The 21,311-nt window shown below is 51.8% G+C and overlaps 2 protein-coding genes across 5 annotated transcripts; one reads left to right on the forward strand and one right to left on the reverse strand.

Moving 5' to 3' along the window:
* Positions 1–11,001, reverse strand: TMEM74B (transmembrane protein 74B). Of its 4 annotated transcripts, none has more exons than XM_032351141.1 (2): positions 10,490–11,001; positions 1–5,593 (listed from the first exon to the last, which is right to left on the reverse strand). In XM_032351141.1, the coding sequence occupies exons 1-2, from the start codon at positions 10,999–11,001 to the stop codon at positions 4,846–4,848; spliced, it is 1,260 nt and encodes a 419-aa protein (XP_032207032.1). In that variant the 3' UTR covers positions 1–4,845. The 4 variants fall into 4 exon arrangements, with proteins under 4 accessions (XP_032207032.1, XP_032207035.1, XP_032207034.1 ...); XM_032351144.1 differs by lacking the exon at positions 10,490–11,001 and adding an exon at positions 9,909–9,978; XM_032351143.1 differs by lacking the exon at positions 10,490–11,001 and adding an exon at positions 9,464–9,900.
* On the forward strand, positions 8,056–10,598 carry LOC116595135 (serine/arginine repetitive matrix protein 3-like). The gene is made up of 2 exons (XM_032351145.1): positions 8,056–9,203; positions 10,345–10,598. The coding sequence occupies exons 1-2, from the start codon at positions 8,128–8,130 to the stop codon at positions 10,349–10,351; spliced, it is 1,083 nt and encodes a 360-aa protein (XP_032207036.1). The 5' UTR covers positions 8,056–8,127; the 3' UTR covers positions 10,352–10,598.
* Positions 11,002–21,311: the final 10,310 nt, after the last annotated feature.

Raw genomic sequence — 21,311 nt, forward strand, 5'->3', positions numbered from 1 at the left:
TGTAACATAACTGCACTAACAAGGAGCTCCCGGCCACTCCAACCAGGGCAAGGTCTCAGCAAGCTTTTCCCTCCCTTAGCCAATATCTACCTCCCTGGGGACATCAAGGGGAGTCTACTCTCTCCCAGGGAAACCAACAGGCCCGACTTCATCAGTGCCACCAACACCCTATTTCCCTCGCAGACAGAGCTCCAGCTCGTATGGCTTCATAATGCCTCCCTTCCCCCTCCCTCCTCCTGCCCCTACAAAGCTCTCCAGACATGGGGTCACATGCTTTTAACTTTGCAATGCCTTCTGCTTGTGTTTCCCTATCTCCTCAGTCCCCAGACAAGGCAGAGTGGAAAGGTTTTCAATTTCATTCTGGAGGACCAAAGAGGAGGTGATTGGCCCAGAGGTCCCCAGGGAAGGGGTGACTTGCAGGACCCGGCTCCTCTGGTTCCCAGCCAGGACAATACAGTCCCCTCCCCAAATGCCTGGTGGAAACATTCTGTGGACATCTCTTCCCCTGTGCCCCAAGGGAAGCAGGAAGGATAGAGACACCAGCATTACCCGGACAGGGGAAACTTGACTGTTGCTATGAGGTTAGCAGCCTGGGAACCGCAAGGCCTGTGGCTTCTGGAGAAAGAATACGTTCTCAGTAATCCAGAGGTTGCTTTGGCTTGGAGCTGTTTCAGAAGAGTATGTGTCCTGGCTTCTGAGCTAGGTGAAATAAGAGAAAGTCGGGGGTACCTGTGCGTGCACACACACACAGGTGCATGCACAAGTATGTGTCCTGCACACGTGTGGGTGTGTGCATGTACCTAGGGAGGCATTTTGAAGAGCATCCCAGAGAAGGTAAAGCTTATTCTCAAGGAAGGGAGCAATAATGGTGGGATCTCAGACAGCAGATGTTTTCAGCCTGAAGACTCAGGATGCCTGGTGTCAGTGAGCAGAGGTGAAGACGGATTACTGTTTCAAAGGCCCAGGCCTGGGCATTCAAGTTTCTTGAGTAAGAGATAATCAGGCTGGTGAATCTCACAGGCTCCTAGGTAGCCAGTAAATGTCCCCCAAGACTAGTTGGAACCCATCTCCAATAAGGCTGGGGAAGAACAGTCTTGTTCCATCAGAGGAGAAAGCCCTCTACCTCTCCCACATAAAGCAGTACCAAGGGCCTGAGAGAGGAAGGCAAATGGGTTCTGAAGCTCCAACTTCAGGTCCCAGGGACAAACTGTCCCTCCTTCCAGCCACAGGATATTCTGCCCTAAAGGGAGTTCCAGGGAGTGAAGTAGGGGCTGCGGGTCTCTGGGGCCCTGCCCAGGGCCTGGCTGCCACACAGCAGGTGGAGGAAACATGGGTTTCATTCATTCATTCATTCATTCATTCACTCATTCAACACTGAGCATCCACCAGGTGTCTGGCACTGTTCTAGCCCTGGGCCCTCATGCTGCTTGCAATCCAGTGGGGGAGCTGGTGGGTTAGAGAAACAAGAAGCATAAAACACAGCTGGCAGAGTGGCGATTAGTGCTCTGGAGAAAAATAAAGCAGGGAATGAAAAGAGAGAATGAGGTTGAGTTGGGGGGAAGGGTGCTATTTTAATTAGGCAGTCAGCAAGAGGACTCATTGAAAAAGGTAATATTTGAATAAAGCCCCTGAGGAGGTGAGCAAGTGGGCCTTGCACCTATCAAGGGGAAATGCCTCCCTGGTAGCACGTGTAAAGGCCCTGAGGTGGGAGTCTGCCTGGCAGGGCTGAGGAACAGCAAGGAAACAAGTGTGGCTGGGGTGAGCAAGAAGGCAAGGGGTGAGAAATAAGGTCAGAGAGCCACAGGGACCGGATCGTGTAGGGTTTCATGGGCCGCCGTGGGGGATGGACCCACATCTAGGGGGACCTGAATATATGCAATTTAAGGGACCATCCTTTTAAAAGATCAAAATTACAAATAAAATTTGGACTCAGGGTGCCTGGGGCAAGTGAGGGGCCTGAACAGTACATCCACCTCTGGTCAGCGGGAGAATTTTGGCCTTTGCCCAGAGTGATAGGGAGCTATAGGAGGGTTTTGAGCAGAGGAGGGACCTGACCCAAATAAATCTGTCTGGCTGCAGAGCAAAGATGAACTGGGCCCAGAGCATGGACAGGAGCGAAATCAGAATAGTGATGTGCAGCGTGGAGCCGGTAATTGTGGCTGATGGGTGGTCAAGGGGCAGATTCCTAATGTAGAACCAAGCAGATGTGCTCATGGGTAGGAAGGAGATGTAGGAGAAAAGGCAGATTTTAGGCCTAATACAGTTATCCCAAACTGAAGAGGGAAAGGAGTGACCTTAGTGACTGGACCTCATAAATCTCCCACTTCATAAAGTGGGATAAGGAACACAACACTCAGAGAGGTGGAGTAGCTTGCCCAAGGTCACACAGCCAGGAAATGGCAGAGCCTGGATTAAAGCCAGGTTTACCAACTCAAGCAGATATCTAACACGGGAAACAAGTTTGGCGGGGGGGGGGGGGGGGGGGGGGGAACTCCAGTAGCATGTCAGGTAGGAGAGGCAGTTCCTGCAAGCAAAGCACGTTCCAGTGACCACAGGGTCCCCTGAGACGTCACACCTACCCCCCAGAAAACCTAAAAAGAAAGTTCTCGGCACCCTGTGCTGTGCTCTTCCCTGATTCTTTCCTAAACCTACTTCTGCCCCACTGACTGGGAGAGCTCAGCTGCAGTCTTGAGGAAATGTTTTTGGCATCTCTCAAGTTTTCTTAATTTACTGACAAGGTAATGACTGCCTCGATCCATTATACACATTTTCTAAAGGAGGTTCTGCATTAGGATGCAAAGCAGGCTTCTCTGACTTGGAGAGAACCTGAGATTCCCGGGATTCCATCTTCCAACACACTTAGCCTCTAAATACAATTCACTGCCTTTAAACTGATAGGCACTAATGGTCCCAGATGCATCCACTCAACAGGTTTGAGTGAAACAAGCCCTCCCCCACCCCCGCGCCCCCTGCTGCCGCCATGGTAATCCACATGGCTTGGACCAGTATTTGTATTATCATCACTGTAGGGACTGGAAAGGCCTCAGCCCATCATTTGGAATGTTCAGCCCAAACTGTAGTTTACCTAGAATGGCTCCCGCCGCTTTGTTGCTTGCACTCCTCCCCTGTAGTGCGGGTGGGGGAAGCGACACAACAGGGAAGCCCTGACTTGGGCATCTTCTACCCACTTGAGGCTTTGTTCTTTTCAAACCACAGCCCTTCAGCGCCAGGAAGGGAACCCGGCAGGCCACACTGAAGAGCCCTTGTCCCCTCCAGTCCTCCCCCGACCCTCTACTCCTGGCAAAACCCGCCAGCAGGAGCAGATATCTGATCTGTCCTAGAAGCTGTGATGTTACATTGCCCAGATGTTCAGCTCACCAGAGTGAAGGCTCAGGTTACAGCTAATCGGGGCTACTCTAGCCCACAGACCCCATTCCCACCCCCACTCTCCCACTCCCAAGAGACAGTCAGGATCCAGGACTCACACGGCCAATAGAGACGGAGTATGACCTGTGTGGGGTCAGGGGACTCACAGAAATGACCGCTTCAGAGTCTTCGCACCAGGGGGGCCTAGAAGGCATGTACTCTCGAAGCCCCCTAGGGTCGTTCATATGGGGCAATGCCTCCTCCAGTCCTCAAGCACCTTGAGCTCCCTCCCCCCCCATGGCCCACTTCTTTCCTGGTCAGTAGTTTAAAGAGTCTGGACAGAGCCTGCAAACATGCCACAGGAAAAACGGGACACACAGTGGTCATTGGGAGCTTCTAAGCCACCAGAACATACCTGATTTCTCCTACATACACTGGGACTCACTTTACTGCTAAAGGGGAGTATCGGGAGGTTACAAATTTGGCATTAAAAAAAAAATTTTTTTTTCTGCTACCAGAATAAGGTGAGGCATGGAGACATAATATTGAGAAGGCGAGGCATGGAGACGTAATATTAAGAAGGGGGAGATCCTGGAAGCCCACATCATGTCCACGGAAATACAACAAAGCCCTCCTATCCGGGGGGTTGGTGAAAACTATGCACTTGACCTTGCTAGATGTGTGCTAAGATCTGGTCACTGTAGGTAATTCAATCCCAAGATCCAAATCAGGCTGTAGCCAATTTTGGACTTGAACCCTGCCTAACCAGGGGACTTAAGAGGCTCCCCGGCAGGATCATGTGAGCTGCTGCATGTGTGACAGTGGTGGTCACTGGAGCCAGACCAGAAAATGGCACAAAGAATGGTGAGTGGCTGCTGAACACCCTCTTTCCTGTAGAGGTGGCCAGAGGCAGAGATCTACTGGGCTCCCATTCCTTGGGCAGAACTGGAGGGGCCCTGGGGATCATTAAGCCCAGCCCTCTCACTTCACAGGTGGGGGATTGAGACCTGGAGAGAGGACGGTCACCTCAGTACTGATTTCTCCTCTCTTCGGTAAGCCACCTCCCAAGAGACAGGGCTAAAAGGGGGTCCCTCCAAGGTCACCCAACAACCCACACTTGGCTGATGAGGACCACAGAGATTCCGAAATTCCCCAAGGCATGGGGAACAGGAGGGGCAGCCTTTCAGATGGCTCTCAATCCTTGGAAACGCCAAGAAACCTCATCCTCCATGGGCAGTGGTTTCCAAACTTTTGTATTTTTAGCAGCAGAAGCCATCCTCCAAATAATGCAAAACCTCAAGCTGCCAACAGATGGGGGGGCGCTCTCCCACCTGCCACCTGGATCTGGCCCCAGGACTCCCCCTCCAGCACCCAAGGCCCCTCCTGCAGGGCTCTCTGTGGAGCTAAGTCTGCAACCCCAGGCTCTCAGGGGGCCTTGCAGCCCTGAAGGCAAAGCAGCCAGATAGGGTGGGCTCTTACTTAAGAGCCCTGGAGGGTGTGGCTGGTTTCTGAGACCTGGACAACCTCATTCTCCACCAGCGCCTGGCCCCCTTCCCCATTGAGCTGTCTCATGCGCAGGTTAATGGAGCCATAGGTCTTCCGGGAGCCCCTGCCAGGGACGAAGGTGGGCCGGCGGTACAGCTCCCCCTTGCACAGGGAGACCATCAGCAGCACTGACAAAAGCATGCCGCCCACAGTGAGCAGCCCCAGGCCCGCGATGATGCACTTGTCTAGGTGGGAGCCCAAGCGGGCATAGTACATCTCTAGTCGTTCCATCTCCCGCGCCGTCACTGTGTCAGGGTTGACGCGGGCCTCACGGGGGATGGCGTACGCTGTCACCACCAGGAGGATCCCACTCACCAGAAAAACCAGAGCAGAAACAAAGCCGTAATCCACTGGGCGGCTCACAGGCTCCAGGCCCGGCCCCTCTTCAGAACGCAGGGATAGATCGTCCCGCTGGGATCGCTGGGATCGGGGCCGTGAGGAGCCCCCCGCTGGGGGACTGGGGGATCTACCCAGTCTGGTGTCCCTTGGGTTCTGGAAATGGGTCTCGTGCTCCTCTGAGGAAAAGCAGATGTTCTCCACACCCTCCCTGGACGCAGCTGCCGGGCCCAGAGGAGCTGGTCTCCTTGGGATCTGGGGGCCATTACTCAGTGTCTTCAGTTCCAGACCGGGGGGAGATGCCATTGGGAAGGTGGGCCCCCACTCATCCCTTGGCCCTTGGCAGCTAGAAGAGAAGAGAGAAAGGCAAATTTAACAAACCTCTACCAGGAGCCTGCTGGCGCCGGGCCTCAGGCTCGGCTGGGAGCGATGTGAGGATGGCCGGGCACAGTTCCCACCTGCGAAAGCCTGCCAGACAGACGTGGAGATGGGGACTCAGACAATGACAGAGTCATCCAATCCAGGCCAGGACCCTGCTTCATCACTGGCTGGCACATGGCTTTGGACAATGTACTTACCCTCTGTGGCCTCAGTTTCCCGGACTATTAAGTGATAGTAACACTACTCCTTCCTACTTAATGGGACCGGTGTAGCAATTGACATCATCCATTCAAAGGACTCAGAACAGTAGGTGCTCAGTAAGCTATCATTCACACAGTGAGTCTCAGGTTCAAAGCCCAGCTTCACCACTCCAACTTGGACAAGTGATGTGACCCCTCCAGACTCAATGTTCTCATCTGTTAAATGGGAATAAGTGAAATGCCTCCCTCCTAGGGTTGATGTGGGAAGTTCATAAAATAATGTAAGGCCCCAGCCAGTTCAATTAATGAAACAAGTGTGACTTCGGGTGAGGAGAGGGGCAGAGATGAGGACGATGGTGTGGGGACAAAGAGAAGAAAGCCAGGGAAGTTTCTAGAAGTTGATCGCATTTGAACTGGACCTCAGAGGATGAGTGGAAATCCCCCAGCTCGGGGGCGTGGTGAAGGCATTCTAAAGAGGGGTGCCTCAGAGGGCAGCTGGCACCAGCCCTCAAAGGACTCTGGAGGCCACACCAAGGAGCCAGGGAGTTGAGGTGTGGGCAGAGAGTGCTGATATCTGCCTAGTTTTCAGGAAGCTCTCTCTGGCTCCTTCCTACGTGGAAGACAGGACAGGAGAAGGGAAACAGGATCAGGAGTCCTGGAAGGAATCTGCTGTGGTTGGGGGCGGCAGAGATGGTGGCTGAGAAGGTGAAGAGGAAGGAGCCCATTTGAGAGCCATAACTGAGGTCAAAGCCCAATGCCTTTATGGATGTAGAAGCTGGCAGGGGCCTGGATGGGGACCAAAGAAGGGCGCTGAGGGGGAGGGTAGGAGGGGGCAGTGTCCGCTTAAAGAGGAGACACCCCACCCAAGGATCCGAACACACACCCACACACACAGACAGCACATGTCCATTCCTGTCAGAGAATGCCAGCTTCAGCCAACGGACCATATTTGGCTGGCAGAAGTTTTGCTTTTTTGTTGTTTCTGGTCTGTTCACTTGTTTTTGAAGTGGCTGCCAATATATAAAAAGCAAAAGATTTTACATTTTAAACTTTGGATTCCTGGCTTCTCTCGTAAAATGGAAGACTCTGGCCCACGTAGGCTCTCATTCCCTCACAGCCGCCCTCCACTGGAGTGGACGGCATCCTCCCTCAGGGACAGCCAGTGCTGCCCCAGCTCCCACCACAGGCCCCTTCCCCACCTTAGCCTTCCCTGCACACACCGACATCCTGGGGGCAGGACACGCCCAGGGCCCCAGGCACACAGACCCAAGTCCCAGTGCCCTACATACAAAGACCCCCAGGTACAGAGTGGCTCACATGCCATGGTATGTCTATACACACATACACACAAGTCAAGAAATTTCTCTGCATTCCCAAACCTAACTTCTATCCTGTGCCCTGTGGTTCTGTGTGTGTGCGTGCATGCGTGTGTGTGTGAGTGAGAGAGAATATGAGCAAATGAAGTGCAAATGAACGGAACGAATGAATGAGTGAAACTCATGGAACCTCAGTGCAAGAAGGCACGTTTTTCAATCCTTCTGATCTTGCTTCCAACGTGGACTTTGCAGCAGACACCTCCTCTTAGCACACACCGGGCCTTTCATGTGAGTACAAAGCCTGTTTCCACTTACAACCCATTCCTAGCACCACGGCCCTCTTGCCTGAGTTCCAATTTAATAAACGTTTACTGAGCGCCCGCCTGACAGTAGGCACTTCAGCTCAGAGTCTCTCCTGTAACCTTTACCAGCCCCACGAGCAGGAATTACTACCTCCACTTTACAAACCGGAGCAAGCTCCCCTGGCATGCCCCCGGGGGTCAGAAGATGAACATGGTTTCCCTAAGAACTGTTCTTACAAACCTGCAGACCTGCATTCTCTGCACCCGTGGCATCATTCCTCCCTCACTGGCTCTTCCAGCCCCCACCCGTAGACTCTACTTGGTCCCACTGTTTAAGGCCACAGAGAGCAGCTTGAGGGCAGGGATGTGTCTGAATCCTGTCCAGGTCCCAGCCCCCTGGCTTGGAACACAACCAGCCCTCAGGAATGGCTTGGCAAGTGGCCCCAGGGAAGACAATCCCTCCCCCACCCCAGGGAAGCAGGGTATCTACTCAGAGCCAGGCTCTGCCCAGGCTGTCCCCACTTTCCAGTAAACGGAGAGGAGCGGTATGGTGTGGTGTGGTGTGGTGTGCTGGCTGGCCTTTTTTTTTTTTTTCCCAGTCTTAGCACCAAAATCATTTTTTCCTGAGTGCCACAACAAACAGGGAGGGGCTGTGACCATTCCTGTCCACTAGGTGTCCAGATGTGCCCCCCTCCACCCAGATATTCAGCACCCATGCTGATACCTCCGTATCCCAAGGAAACTAAGGGCACCCACATTCTGGGAGCAGGGCTTTCAGCTAGCAGGAATCCGAAACTTTTTCTCAGGATGCCAGAGTTAGGAAAAGGGCAGAGAAAAAAAAAAAGGCTCCCTGTCACCCGGAGTTGTGATGTGTCCCACAAAGATTCAGAGATCCCAACCAGTCCCCACCAGTCATACATGGGAATGCCCAATTACCACCCCCCCATACACACACAAGCAGAAACTGACAAAGATGCTGGTGTCCACTGCTCACGGCACACCCCTCCTTCCGCCAACAGTACCAGTACCACTCCAGTCACTCCAATTTCATCTGCAGCCCAACAGAACCGAAAGACACACCCCGGATCCACATTCACACCCCCAAGGACCTTTTCTACAGGCAACACCCAGAGACTTGGGAAGCCACGCAGTGCGACCCACAGATCCGCAGACCACACTGGGACTCACACCCAGGGAAGGGGTAGAGCTTGTTACGCACACACAGTTAACTACCCCGCCCCCCAGAGGGCACCCACCGAGCCCCTCCGGGAGCCCAGCACCCCACCCCCTCACCGCACACGCACTAACACGCGGGGAGACAGACGCACAGCGGCCGTGGGTGAAGCTTCACAAAACCCAATCGATACACACACGCACGAGTTGTACACAAAGCCTCGGGGCGCTCACATACGCACACGCAGGTCCACGCTGTTATACCCAAAGTTCCACGCTGAAAACCCCCGCACCCCGGCTGCCAGCCGCACCACGCGCCCGCCTGCCCGCAGCTCACACCCCCTGCTCCTGCCCTTGACCACAAACGCGGCGGGGTTGGGCCAGGCCGGGCCGGGCCGGGCGGCGCCAGTAGCAGAGCGGCCAGGCGGCCCGAGGAGGCCCGGCTCCTCGGGGACCGGCGTGCGCCCGGGTCCCCTCGCCGCGTGTCCTTCGGCCGGGCCGCGAGGTCAGGCTAGCTCTCCCCTGCCGGCCATCCACGCCTGGGGCCCTCGGCCTCCTGCTGGCCCCCGCCGTTCCCGGTCCGCGTGCGTACCTGTGCCGGGCCTCCCTCTCCGTCTCCGCGCGCGGGAGACGCGGACACCGGCGGCCCGCGGGCCAGGGCAGGGGCGAGTCCTCCCCGGGCGCCCGCCCGCCTCCCAGCACTGGAGCCGGCCCGCCGGTGTCTCCGCTGCGTCGCAGCCCGGGCGCGCGCGGGCCCGGCCGCCACTGCCTCATCCTCCCCGGCTCCCGCCCCCTCCCCGACCCGGCCCGACCCGGCCCGGAGCCGCCACCAAGGCGCACGTACCTGCTTGCGCCGCGCGGGGCTTCACGGCGGCTGCCGCTGGGGGCTCCGGGGAAGGAGGGGCAGGGGCGGGGGCCCGGGAGCTCCGAGCGCCGCCGATCGAGCTCCGCCCGCGGCCGGCGAGGGCGCCGGGAGAGTTAGCGCGGGGAGGGACCGGGAGGCGGGTAGCAGGCTGGGTGTCGGGCCCGCGGGGGATCGGGCTCCAGCCCCTCCCTGTCCCCCGAGGGCTTATCTGTTTCGCCCGCGCCCAGGCTCTGGGAATTGAAGCTCTGAGCCCGCGGGGCCGGGTGCAGGGGCGGGGCGCGGGGGTGGGTGCTGAGGGAGACCCCTCCCCCGCCGCCTGCCTCCCCACCTCCCCAGCAACCCCGTTAAGCCGCCCCCGCGGTGCAAAGTCTCGACGCTCCCTCCGCCCCGACCCGCTCCTACGCGCACAGCCCCCAGGTGAGACCTGGGTCCTCTCCCAGGTCCTGAGGTCGGGACAGTCTTCCCAGGCGCGTGCGGCTCCGTGGCTCAACGGCGCCACCTGAAGGCTGAAAGGAAGCTTCTGACGAACCCCCCTCCCTTTCCTTGCTCTTTGTGGGACAGTGAGGTGCACAGTCCAAGGTGGGCGTTCTCTTGGGGAACTGCCCATGGCTACACACACCGTAGCCCTCCAGGGCCTAGCTGCAGTGCCTTCTCCCCTGGGAAGCCGACTTCAGGCCCCTTCCGCTGCGCCGGTCCTTTGCCTGCACTATCGCTCTGATCTCTGAAAGTTATTTTCTCTGCGGGTCAGCTTCTCTCATCGGACTGGCCACTCCTGGAGCACAGGGCCCCTGTCTGATCCCCTAGAACCTGTATGTGTGGATGAAAGGTGGGTAGGCGCTAGCTGTTTCTTTCCTCTACAGGGCCTAGATTAAGGCGGCATGAAGAGAGGGGCCCAGAGCACGAAAGTGAATGTGACACTCCGCCTCTGAAGGCCCAGGACAAGCCCCGAGGGAAGTTCGGTCCGGAGATCATGGAGTTTCCACGAACACTTGGAGGCCAGCTCACCTGCATGTCCTCAGCGAGGTCATCTCACCTCTGTGAGCCTCGGGGCTCACCTCTGTCAGTGGGATCATGAAAATGCGGGCTTGGGGGGCTTTCAGAAGATCAGATGGGTTCGGACACCTGGAAGGAAAGGCAGAAAAGGATGTCCTGTCCTGACTCCTTAGCCACCTCATGGGAGAGCCTGACACGTCCTGCTCCGAAGGCCTATGCGGTCCCTGCCAAGCAGGATGCCAGAGGCCTTCCTGGAGACTGAGGGCCTGCGCCTTTGAGGCCGGGGTGGTGGAGACCTGGGAGGGACCTCGGGAATGGGGAGGCTTCAGTCTCTCCCTGCCTTCGGAGGTCTGGCCTCCTGTTCTGGACTCTGCGGGGAAGCTAGGTGTGGGGCCAGACTCCCGCGTGTCTCCCAGCACTGCCACAACCCTGGGTGGTCTCATCTGTGAAATGGACTGAGTAAGGACTCTGCTGATTGGTTGAGACCTCAGCGTAAAGCGCTCCCAGGCCCCTCCCACAGTCATGCGCAGTCCTGCCTCAGAGCTTTTGTCTTTGCTGTTGCCTGTTCCCAGAACATTCTACGGCCTGATAGCCCCAGAGCTTGCTCCCCGACTCCCTTCAAGTCCTTGGTCGGATGCCCCCATCTCAGAGACTCCCTCTCAGACCATCCTTTTAAAACCAGCACTGCCCCAGCATCCCTTACTCCTTAAGTCTGAATTTTTCTCCGTAGCATTGATCAACGCCTGCCAAGAGCTTATTTGTTTGTTTTTTGTCACCTCCGCTAAAAAGTAAGTACCGGAGGCAGAAGCTTTGCCTGTTTCCCGCTCTCCTGTATCCTGCAGACTCGAAAAGAGGCCAACTCATAGAAGGCCCCTGATAAATACTTATTAAATGAGGAATGAAGCAAGTGAGCCCATATTTACTTAGAGTGCCTGTTATATACTGGTTAACTAAGGAAACTTCAGCCGTACCCTCAAGAAGCTCATATTCTACTGGGAGAAAAGGGCGAGAAAATGTAACACCTCTTCCATCGTAAATGTCATAAAGCAAAAGCAGGCAGTGCTGTGCCAAGCCTGGGGCAGGGTGCAGACCTAGTCCCAGAGATGGGGATGGATCCCCTGCAGAAGCAAGGATTGGGCTGAGGTCCAAAGGATGAAGAGGGCCAGCCAGATAAAGAGGGCAGGGAAAAGAGGCCTGCCTAGCAGAGGGTCTGGCATGCGCAAAGGCCCTGAGAGAGAAGTAGGATGGTGTGAGGCTTGGCAGAGGTGGTTGCCAAGGAGAAACATGGAAGGAGATGAGGCTGGACTGTGGTCAGCAAGCCAGGTGGTTGCAGAACTCCTAGGCCACGGAGTTTGTTCTTACCCACAGAGCAGTGGGAACCACTGATGCCGGTGAGTAAAGGGTTAACAAAACCTCTTCTGCTTTTGCAGGAGAATTTGACCTTTGGTTAACTATCTAGCTCTGTTTCCTTGGAAACAGATAAACATATGTCCACTATGTTACTAGGCAACATTGCTATGATAAAAATGACCCCTGAGGAAGAGGCTGGAATGAGCCATGTGGTAATTGATTCGAACTGGAGACGTCAGGGGTGCTTGGATGGTTCAGATGGTTAAGTGGGTAAGTGTCTGACTTCAGCTCAGGTCTAGATCTCAGGGTCCAGGGATCTAGCCCTCCGCTGGGCTCCCTGCTCAGCAAGGAGTCTGCTTGTCCCTCTCCCTCCCCTTCGGCTCCTCCCCCTGCTTGCGCTCTCTCTTTCTCTCTCAGAAATAAATAAATGAAATCTTCAAAAAAAAACCAACAACAACTGAAGCTATCAGTATGAACTCATCTTTAGCTTAATTTAGCTGCAGAAGATTACATACAGAAATATTCATGGCTTATGTGTGTGCACACAGGTTAGTTAGTATACACATGTACATTTCCTTCCTCTGTCAGCTCAGAGAGCCTAGACAATGATACTGCATTGCAGAGAGCACACGTGGTGCCCAAACTTGGTTTCTAATACCATCCACCAACACAAGGAACCAGGAAGAAACGGGCTGATTTGGGACTGGAGCAGGACATATAGGAGATGAGTGTGGAACAAGTTAGAGTGCGGGAAGTGAGGCGGTCCTTCAGTACACACACAACACACACACATACACACACAATGATGGGGGTGTTTCAGAGGGCATTGGGAGGGCATTGAGAGCATTCCAAAGCTGGACAATTTTGATCAAATAAATAATAATGGATTGTAGCCTAAAGTATGACAAATGAAAAAGAAGGGGGAGAAAAGATAAATCTTCCACACAGAATTCCAAATATGTAGATACTCCATTCCCAAGGAGGGGGAACATAACTCCCCAGTTCTTAAGGGTGGGCTGAGCATAGTGCCCTTCAGGGAGGACACTGTGAGGAGGCGGTAACTTTATAAGAGAGATACATGACAAACCTGCCTACCTCAGCCACGTGATCAAGGTCAACATCAACAGTCAGTTTATGTTGATAGTATGTACCCTTGATGTGCTATCCTGAGAATGGCACTTTACCTCTGAGGTCTTCCTCCCAAAACACACAACCTCCAGCCTAATTATGAGATAAACATGAGACAAATCCCAATTGAGGGACATTATGCAAAATGCCTGACCAGTTCTCAGGATGGTCAAGGTCATCAAAAAGAGGGCAAGTCTGAAAAACTGTCACAGCCAAGAGGAGCCTGAAGGGACGTGACAACTAAATGTAGCGTGGTATCCCCAGTGGGATCCTGGACAGAAAAAGGACATTAGGTAAATACTAAGGAACTCTGAGTAAGTGTGGACTTTAGCTAATAATAATGTATCCATTTTGGTTCATTAATTGTAACAAATGTCCTGTACCAACCTAAGATGTTAATAATAGGGGAAACTGGGTCTAGGGGAACCCTGTACTACCTTCCCAATTTTTTCTTTAAATCTAAAATTGTTCTATATAATTTTTTTAAAAACAAGGATCAAGAGATTGGTAACTACATTTCGACTGGAACGAACAGTAAATACCTGGTGGAAAATCCTACTTTGGGCTTCCTGATCAGACATGGTGACTCATGTAACTAGGCAGGTCCACCAGCACCCGCTGATGGGATCTCATTTCCTTGTACCCGTGCTTTACTGTGCTGGCAGGCAGGAAGGACCCCCAATGAGAGAAACTCCTGTTGCTAGCATTCATTGAGTGCTCTGCTAGCAAGCTAAGGTTCCTGTCCTATAACCTTCAGGGTAGGTAAGCACCAAGTGTGGCTTATGGTCATCTGTTGAGTGTATATGGTTGAACCCGAGGAGACCGCCTCATGCACACTGCAGTAGGTGATACACAGGGGGATGATATGATCAGATTTCCATTTTGCAAACATTCTCTCTTTGGCTGCTCCCAGGTGCAAAGGGGAAAAGAGCAAAAACAGAGACCCTTGGGGAGGTTATTGTGGTTATGTTGGCGTGCCACAAGTCTTCAATCAGTTTCCTGCTTGTGTATCTATCTGGTGATGTCTGAGTCTGTGTGTGTGTGTGTGTGTGTGTGAGAGAGAGAGAGAGAGAGAGAGCGAGCGCACACTTTTCTAGAATATTAGAGCATCACTTAATCTAGAGTTTTTCAAAGAGTAATGATGCATAACGTGATTTTAGGTGTTACATAGGTACTGAGAGGCCTGGGTCACTGGGGAAGGTAACAGTGTCCCACCCTCTAGAGTATGTCTATATCTGTACCCATACACGTACCCCTATATGTATATATCTATTCATTTTAATGGCTAGGTATGTATTTTAATGTGTTTTAGAAAAATATATAACTAGCCCGTGAAACCAGAGATATTATGGATACTATTGCTAAGAGTGAGAGAGAAAAAAATACGAATGTCTATAAAATCGGGGCAACATAATCTGCTGGTTTCCTCTAATATTTACTCTCCCTTTCTCCTACTGGGGTGGAACCCTTGATCAGTACCTGGCACACTGCCCTTTAAATAAGGATCCCATTTCCCAGCCTCCCTTGCAGTTAGATGTGACTAAGTGTAATGGTAAGCCCTTAGACTGTCAGAGGAGGTGGTGTGTAGGCAGAATATATTGAGTGTTCTTAAAGGAAGGAGACATGATTTCCTTTTTCTTTTGTTGTTCCAGCTGCCAGGATGCAGACCTGATGGCTGGAACTTGTGTAGCCATCTTGGTCCATGAGATGGAAGCATGTAAGGATGGAAGAGCAACAAAATTGAAGGAATCTGGATCCCAGATGACCAATGCGACTACCAGCTTAGGATAATTTCCCAGACTTTTATTTGTGAGAGAAATAAACTCCAATGTTCTATAAACTACTATTACTTGGGGTTTTCTGTTACTCAGAGGATCTATTCCAATCTAACACAGTCAGTTTAAAGACAAATATAAGTAAATCAAAGTAGAAGTGGGTAGGCAAAAACTGAGAAAGTAGTACAAGAGTGGCTGAAGTTTGAAAAATACAGATCCAGTCAGCCCCCCTGTGTTGCAAGTGAGAAAAATCAGGAAACAGTGTGTCCAGGAGGGTGATAGGAAAGAATAACCCAGGTAAGATTGAGGTTTTGCTGCATGAAGGAGAAAAGAAGAGTGTTCCTGGGAGAGGTAATAACCCTTAAACAGAGGTGAAGTGATAGTAGCGAATTACTTGTGTGTTTATTTGACAAACATTTATATAAACCTCCCCATATGCCAGACACTCTTCTTTTTTAAAAAGATTCTATTTATGTATATTTATCTATTTATTTATGAGAGAGCAAGAGCAAGTGAGTGCACATGCAGGGGGAGCAGCAGGCAGAGAGAGAAGCAGGCTCCCCGCCAAGCAAGGAGCCCAATGCAGGACCCGATCCCAGGACCCTGGGATCATAACCTGAGCCGAAGGAAGTTGCTCAACCAACTAAACCACCCAGGCATCCCACCAAACACTATCCTAAGTGCTTTACAAATATTAGCCCACTTAATCACCTTAACAACCTTATCATACAGGTGCTATTCTCCTCATTTTAAGCTGAGGCAACTGGGCACAGAGAAGTTAATTACTTGCTCACAACCAATATACCACAGACCTCAGACTCAAATCCAAACCTCAGGAATGCCTGGGTGGCTCAGTTGGTTAAGTGTCCAACTCTTGGTTTTGGCTCAGGTCATGATCTCAGGGTCATGATCTTAAGGTCTTGAGATTAAGTTCTGTGTCAGGCTCAAGGCTCAGCACAGAATCTGCTTGAGATTCTCTTCTCTCTCCCTGCCTACCCTTCTTGCCCCTCCACTCCCACTCTGGAACGAGCGTGCACTCTCCTCTCATACATACATACATACATACATACATAAATTCATTCATTCATTCATTCTTTCTTTCTTTAAAAAAAAAAATCCAAACCTCAACTTGGTGCCCATAACCACTATGCTAGGTCCCATCATAATTTTCAAAGCACATGTAAAACTTCCAAGTTGTTGACATTATTCCCATTTTTTTTTGCATTTGGAAAATTTGAGTGCCAAAGAGAAAAGAGATTGATCTCTGGCTACACTGAAGGTCAGTAGAAGTGTAGGCAGAACCAAGGGCTCTGACTTCCAGGTTGATTCAGGGATGTCAGACCTAAAGTTCCAGCACTGATTGGCCATATGCCTAGTGTCCCCTACCCTATTCACTTTCATCTGTCTCTGGGCATCCTGCTGAGTGCTAGTGGTATCTATCTATCTATCTATCTATCTATGGTCCCATCCTGCCCAGCTCATCTGGTTTTCCTGGTGCTCTGATGCTCTTATGGAGTGCCTCTGATATCCCAATAACGGGGCATGGTTCGGGGATTAGAGGAAATGAATTGGTGGCCATGCATTCTTCAGGCCCTGGAGGGAGTGTCCACACCCCCGCCCCCAAGCACACACATCTTCAGCCAGCTCAGCCTCCATTTCCTTCCTCTCCACACAGTCTGTCAGAAGCTCCCAGCTTTGGAGAATGAAAAACCTGGATGCTGTGATTTCTCCCTAACCTGGAGAGAGAAAGAAGGGGAATCAAGACTTACGTCCCCAGGCTTTGCAAAAGCAAGCACCTCTCCCTGGCAGCTCCATGAGGACAGGGTCCTTGTCTCCTCTTATCCCTGTGCCTTCTTCCCAGGCCAGCCCAGGGTCAGTGCTCTGGAGGCATGGGGTTCCCTGGATTTAAAGCACCCCCTGGGAGATGGTGGGTGCAGGAAGAAAGGAGGAGGCTTGCTGGAGCATCTCCTGTGTGCCCCCTGTCCCCGTGTTGTACTTCACAGGGCTTGTCTCCCCTGCATCAATGACAGCTTTGTCACTTGGAGCTCATCCACTAGGGGAGGAAACAGGAGCTCGGATCAGGCAGGCATCTCACCTCAGAGTCACACCCAAGGTCAGCTGGGTCCAGGATATTCTTCCCACTGCCCCTTTCTGCTTCACTAGAGTCTCCACTGCCTCACTGGGGGCAGGGGCTATGCTCATCATGTCCTAGGAGGTAGGACTGTGTACTGGATACCGGCCGTGGGACAGTGTGCGTAGGACACCTGCATACCATGGGGCTAGTGCGCCGTATAAAGGACACTCGCACACAGCACAGATGGGCTCAGAAAGAGGTGCCTGGGACTCCTGTGTATGGAGCACATGAGGAGAAGGACGTGTTGTAGGTTCGGTTCCCACCGAGAAGTAGACATGAGACAAGAATGTGAGGGCAAGTGACTTTTCTGGAAGGTGGACCCGGAAAGCACAGTAGAGAAGTGGGAAAATGAAACTGAGAAGGGAAGGCCTCCCATACACTGCCGGTGCTTCAGTGGGCATGTGACTGCTATGGGCACCTGGGCCCCATCTTGAAGGATTCCTGAGAGCCGAGGGAAAGGAGGTATTCACCCATAGACCCCTGTTTGTCATTGATGAGGGATGCTCCTGTGCCCCCAGTCTGTCCTTTGCATGGGTTGAGCATGTTTCCTAAGTAGAGAGTCAGATGTGCTTTGCAGGAGGAGGCCTGAATGTATATGGCGAAGGTGGGTGTTGAGGGGCTATGGATAGGGGAGGGACATTGGCTCAGGACCTACAGGTACAGAGATACAGGGCAGGGGAGCAGACAAGTGATTGGATTACTGGCCTTGTAGGTCTGGGCTGAAGTGGGGGCTGCTGGAAGGGATAAGTAGCCACAGGAAGAGAGGTGGTGTTGGGCTCCCCACACTGGCTGGACTCCATCCTTAGCCCCCACCCCCCACCCCCTGTTGGTGTGTTAGCATGTGCTTTCTTGGTGGGAGACTGGGAGGGCTCAAGGCTCTCAGAATGCAGAGACATCTCTCTGCTAACCTTCCATCTTGTTCATATTTTGAGAAGTGGGGGTGAGGGCAAAAGGTGCCCAGGGTACAAGGAGGGATAGCACCAAAGGCTGAGTAGGACCCTAGACTAGGAGTCAGACATGGAGGCAAAATGAGATAACATCTCTGACCCCACATGCCCCATCCATGTGCCTCAGGGCAGGTCACCTACCATTCTTGCCTCTTGGGTGAGCATCAAAGACATCCTGTCCCTGCTATGGACTTTACAGAACTGCTGTGAGGAACAGATCAGGTCATGAACAAGAAAACATGTGAAAGAAAATAAAATATATGGGGAAGGGGGTGGATTATGGAAAGGGCCTGAGCAGGGGAAATCAAGGAGCCCGGCTTCTGCAGCTGGCTCTGCTGCTATTTTTTTAGGAGCTGGAACCCTGTAGTAAAGACCCATAACAATAGTGTTTTCAAAAAACAACTTATTTCTCCTTCATGTTAATGTATACTTGGCATGTGGCTTCACCAATCTCAGGAGACCCAGGTTCCTTCTATCTTGTTGCTCTGCCTTCTTACCACTTATGGTCCAAGATGGCTGCCCCACCTCCAGCCCTTCAGTCTACGTTCCAATCAACAGAAGGAGGACAAGAGGAGGGGGCAGGAACCCTCCTCCTTCCTTTTAAAGGCACAACCCAGAAATTGCACACCTCACTTCCATTCATATCCCATTGGCCAGGAATTGCATGGCCACACCTACTTGCGAGGGAGCCTGCAAATGTAGTCTTTTGCCAGGGAGAAGGGATATTGAGGGACACCTGCAATTTTTACTATAGTTGCTGACTTGTGGGGGCAATTTACATGTCCAGTGGAGCCATAGTTTCCTTGTTTGCAAATTCATTCATAACATAATACAATATAATATTGTTTTGTGTATTATTTTATATGTATCATATAATATATTTTGGCATATATATTATATAATATGATCTATAATGTATATTATATATCATGTGCATTATGTATCAAATATCTATTGTATATTATATAATATATAATCAATTACATAATACATATCAATTATATATTATATTGCATATATCTGCCATGCTTGTAATGTGAAGAATGATTTTTGAACCACTTGATCGCTAATGGATCCTCTCACTAGCTGGACCACTGACCCCAGAGGTCTGGTGTGAGGTCTGTCTTGCTCACCACTAGGTACCTGCAGCATCCAGGGCAAAGTCTAGGACACGGAAGCCATATTATTAGCAGCCCATGGATGATGAATGGGTGGCCATTCTGGCTTTTGTATTTGGTGAGGACATTTTTCCTCACTCAAGGGTTTAAGTTTTTCCCTTTATAGGCCTCCTGGATCCAGCACCCTTTGTCCCTGTGTGTCAACCCTTGCTGAGCCTGTGAAGTAAACTGTGCTGTGAGCCAGGATCTTGAAAGTGGGATTAAAAATAAATGAAAGTGCATCAAAACAAGTTAACCACAAGAAATGGCTTTCCAGGGTAATTGGGCATCAGTGCTAGAGGCGAAGGACAGAGTGTCAGACTCTAACTGCCAAATGGTCTTATCAACACCACTACTGTGTCAGGCAGAGAACCCACTGGGCCCGGCTTGAGACCTTCCATGACCCTCCACTCCTGGGAGACATGGAGCAAGACTGTCCCCGTCAGGGACAGGTCAGGGAGAACAGGTTCGAGTTCCAGCCCTGCTGCTCACCTGCTGGGTGGATCCTAGGAAAATCCACAATGTTTTGAGCCTCAGTCCCCTCACCTGTTAAAGAGGTTAATAGTAGGATCTACCTATTATCAACTATCAAGCATGGAAAACAAGGGTACCTACCTCACAGCACCCTTAGCATCTCCATAATTTTTTCACAGCGTGCCAAGCTCAAAGAAATACCAGAGGCTTGTTTATTAAGCAGCGAGGTTCAAACAACTTAATTAATAGTAGTTCGGCCAGTAACTGGCAGATGTCATTATATCTCCTTCAGAACTGTAAAATATCTTGCGGTGTCTCTGTGAGTTTTCTGCAGTGTCTCAGGGTGCTGGGGCACATGGTTTGGGAACTGCAGCCATACGGTTTTGAGGACGAAACAGAGTTATGCATGTCAGGGGCTTAGCCTGATGCCTGGTCTAGAGTAGATCAAAGAATGCTGGTGGTCCTAAATCATCCTTCAACTGTCATTCTGAAATGACCGTCTCTCTTGTTCTTTCTCTGTCTCCCAGCAATGCCATAGCAATTTTTTTCTGCCTCGGGCTCCTGCCATCTCCTCATTTCTGCTTCCACCTTCTCCCTGGGCCCCTCCATGCCCAGGGCCCCTCCTCACCTACTTTCCTTCCTGGTCTGGAAGTGGAGCTCCCACTTCTCCACTCCTCCGTGACTCCACATGCTTGGCAGGATCTCTTTGCAGGTGGAGTGTGGGTCCCTGCCCTTTCACTTTGGGCTGCGCCATGTGATTCTCTGTCCGGTGGTGCACACCAAAGCGACAGTGTGGCATCTTGAGTCTAGGCCGTAAGTGTTGCATGATTCCACCTGCTCTCTTATCCTTTGTCACTGCCAAGAGAAAAGCATGCTCAGTGATTCCAGGGGGAGCAGAGGCCCACAGAGAAGGCTCAGAGCTGCTGATCTGCAGACCATCTCAGTCAAGCGCGAAAAGAAGTAATTGCTGTTTGAAGGTATGGAGTTTTGGAGAGCTTTGTCACACAGTGTTCTGTGACAGTCTGACCTCCTCATCTGTTGGCAAATTCCCCTTCTCTGAGAGGAGATCTGATTGAGTCATTTGGTCACCACCCAGGACACAGGTCCTTTCACACTGTTTCATACCCACCAACTGTCCTGTCAGATGGTTGCCTCAGGCTGGGACACCCGCCTCTGACCCAGACAATTGTCCTATAATTACAGGGTCATGTGACACACAGCCTGGTGACTTGACTGCAAGGAATGGTTTCTGGCCCCTCTGGTTAGGAGGCATATGCAGGTGGCAGATGAGAGTTTCTCGGACCCTCTCTGGTTCTAAAGAGTGACCTCGGAACCAGGAGAAATTGCACACAAAATTTTCTCTGCATGTGGCAGAATCCGTCCCTGGCTGTAAACCTCCCAGGGGCTCAAGAACTTACAACTCAGTTTGGTAACTATTTTGAGTCTCATCCTACCTAAGACAGAAAGGATGAGGCCCAAGTTCACATAGAAAGGTTGGTAGAGCTGGAGTTAGATCCCAGGTGTCCTGGCTTCCTGTAGGGACCCCTTTTCCTGCTTGATGGATCACAGACTTGCCAAGAGCCCCAGCTCCCGTCTCCAAGCTGGTGGCTGTGCCTCCTCATTCCACTGAGTGCTTGCTGGGGAGAATTCTGTACAGCACTTTCCTCCCACTGAGTACTAGTCTGCCTCCCTAGGTCCTGTACCCACTGCCCTAGCTCTGGGACTACTCTAGAGGTACGCTCTTTTTTTCTTTAATTTATAAACATTTGTTTTCATTTTTACTTCTGTGAATTCTGTTTAGTTCTTTTTTGAATCTGCCTTTTTTAGTAAACTTTCCTCTTCTGTTTTTTAATTCTTTCTTTTATGAAC

The sequence above is a fragment of the Mustela erminea genome, chromosome 7 (genome assembly GCF_009829155.1).
Source record: "Mustela erminea isolate mMusErm1 chromosome 7, mMusErm1.Pri, whole genome shotgun sequence".
Taxonomy (NCBI): Eukaryota; Metazoa; Chordata; class Mammalia; order Carnivora; family Mustelidae; genus Mustela; species Mustela erminea.

Bases quoted from the DNA above. Each gene is read 5' to 3' on its own strand.
- LOC116595135 (XM_032351145.1), top strand. From the start codon at position 8,128: ATGTGCCCCCCTCCACCCAGATATTCAGCACCCATGCTGATACCTCCG.
- TMEM74B (XM_032351141.1), bottom strand. From the start codon at position 11,001: ATGACTGTGGGAGGGGCCTGGGAGCGCTTTACGCTGAGGTCTCAACCA. The intron at 5,594-10,489 runs GTGAGCTGGCCT...CTTCTCTTCTAG, and splicing joins ACCTCGCTGAGGACATGCAG to CTGCCAAGGGCCAAGGGATG.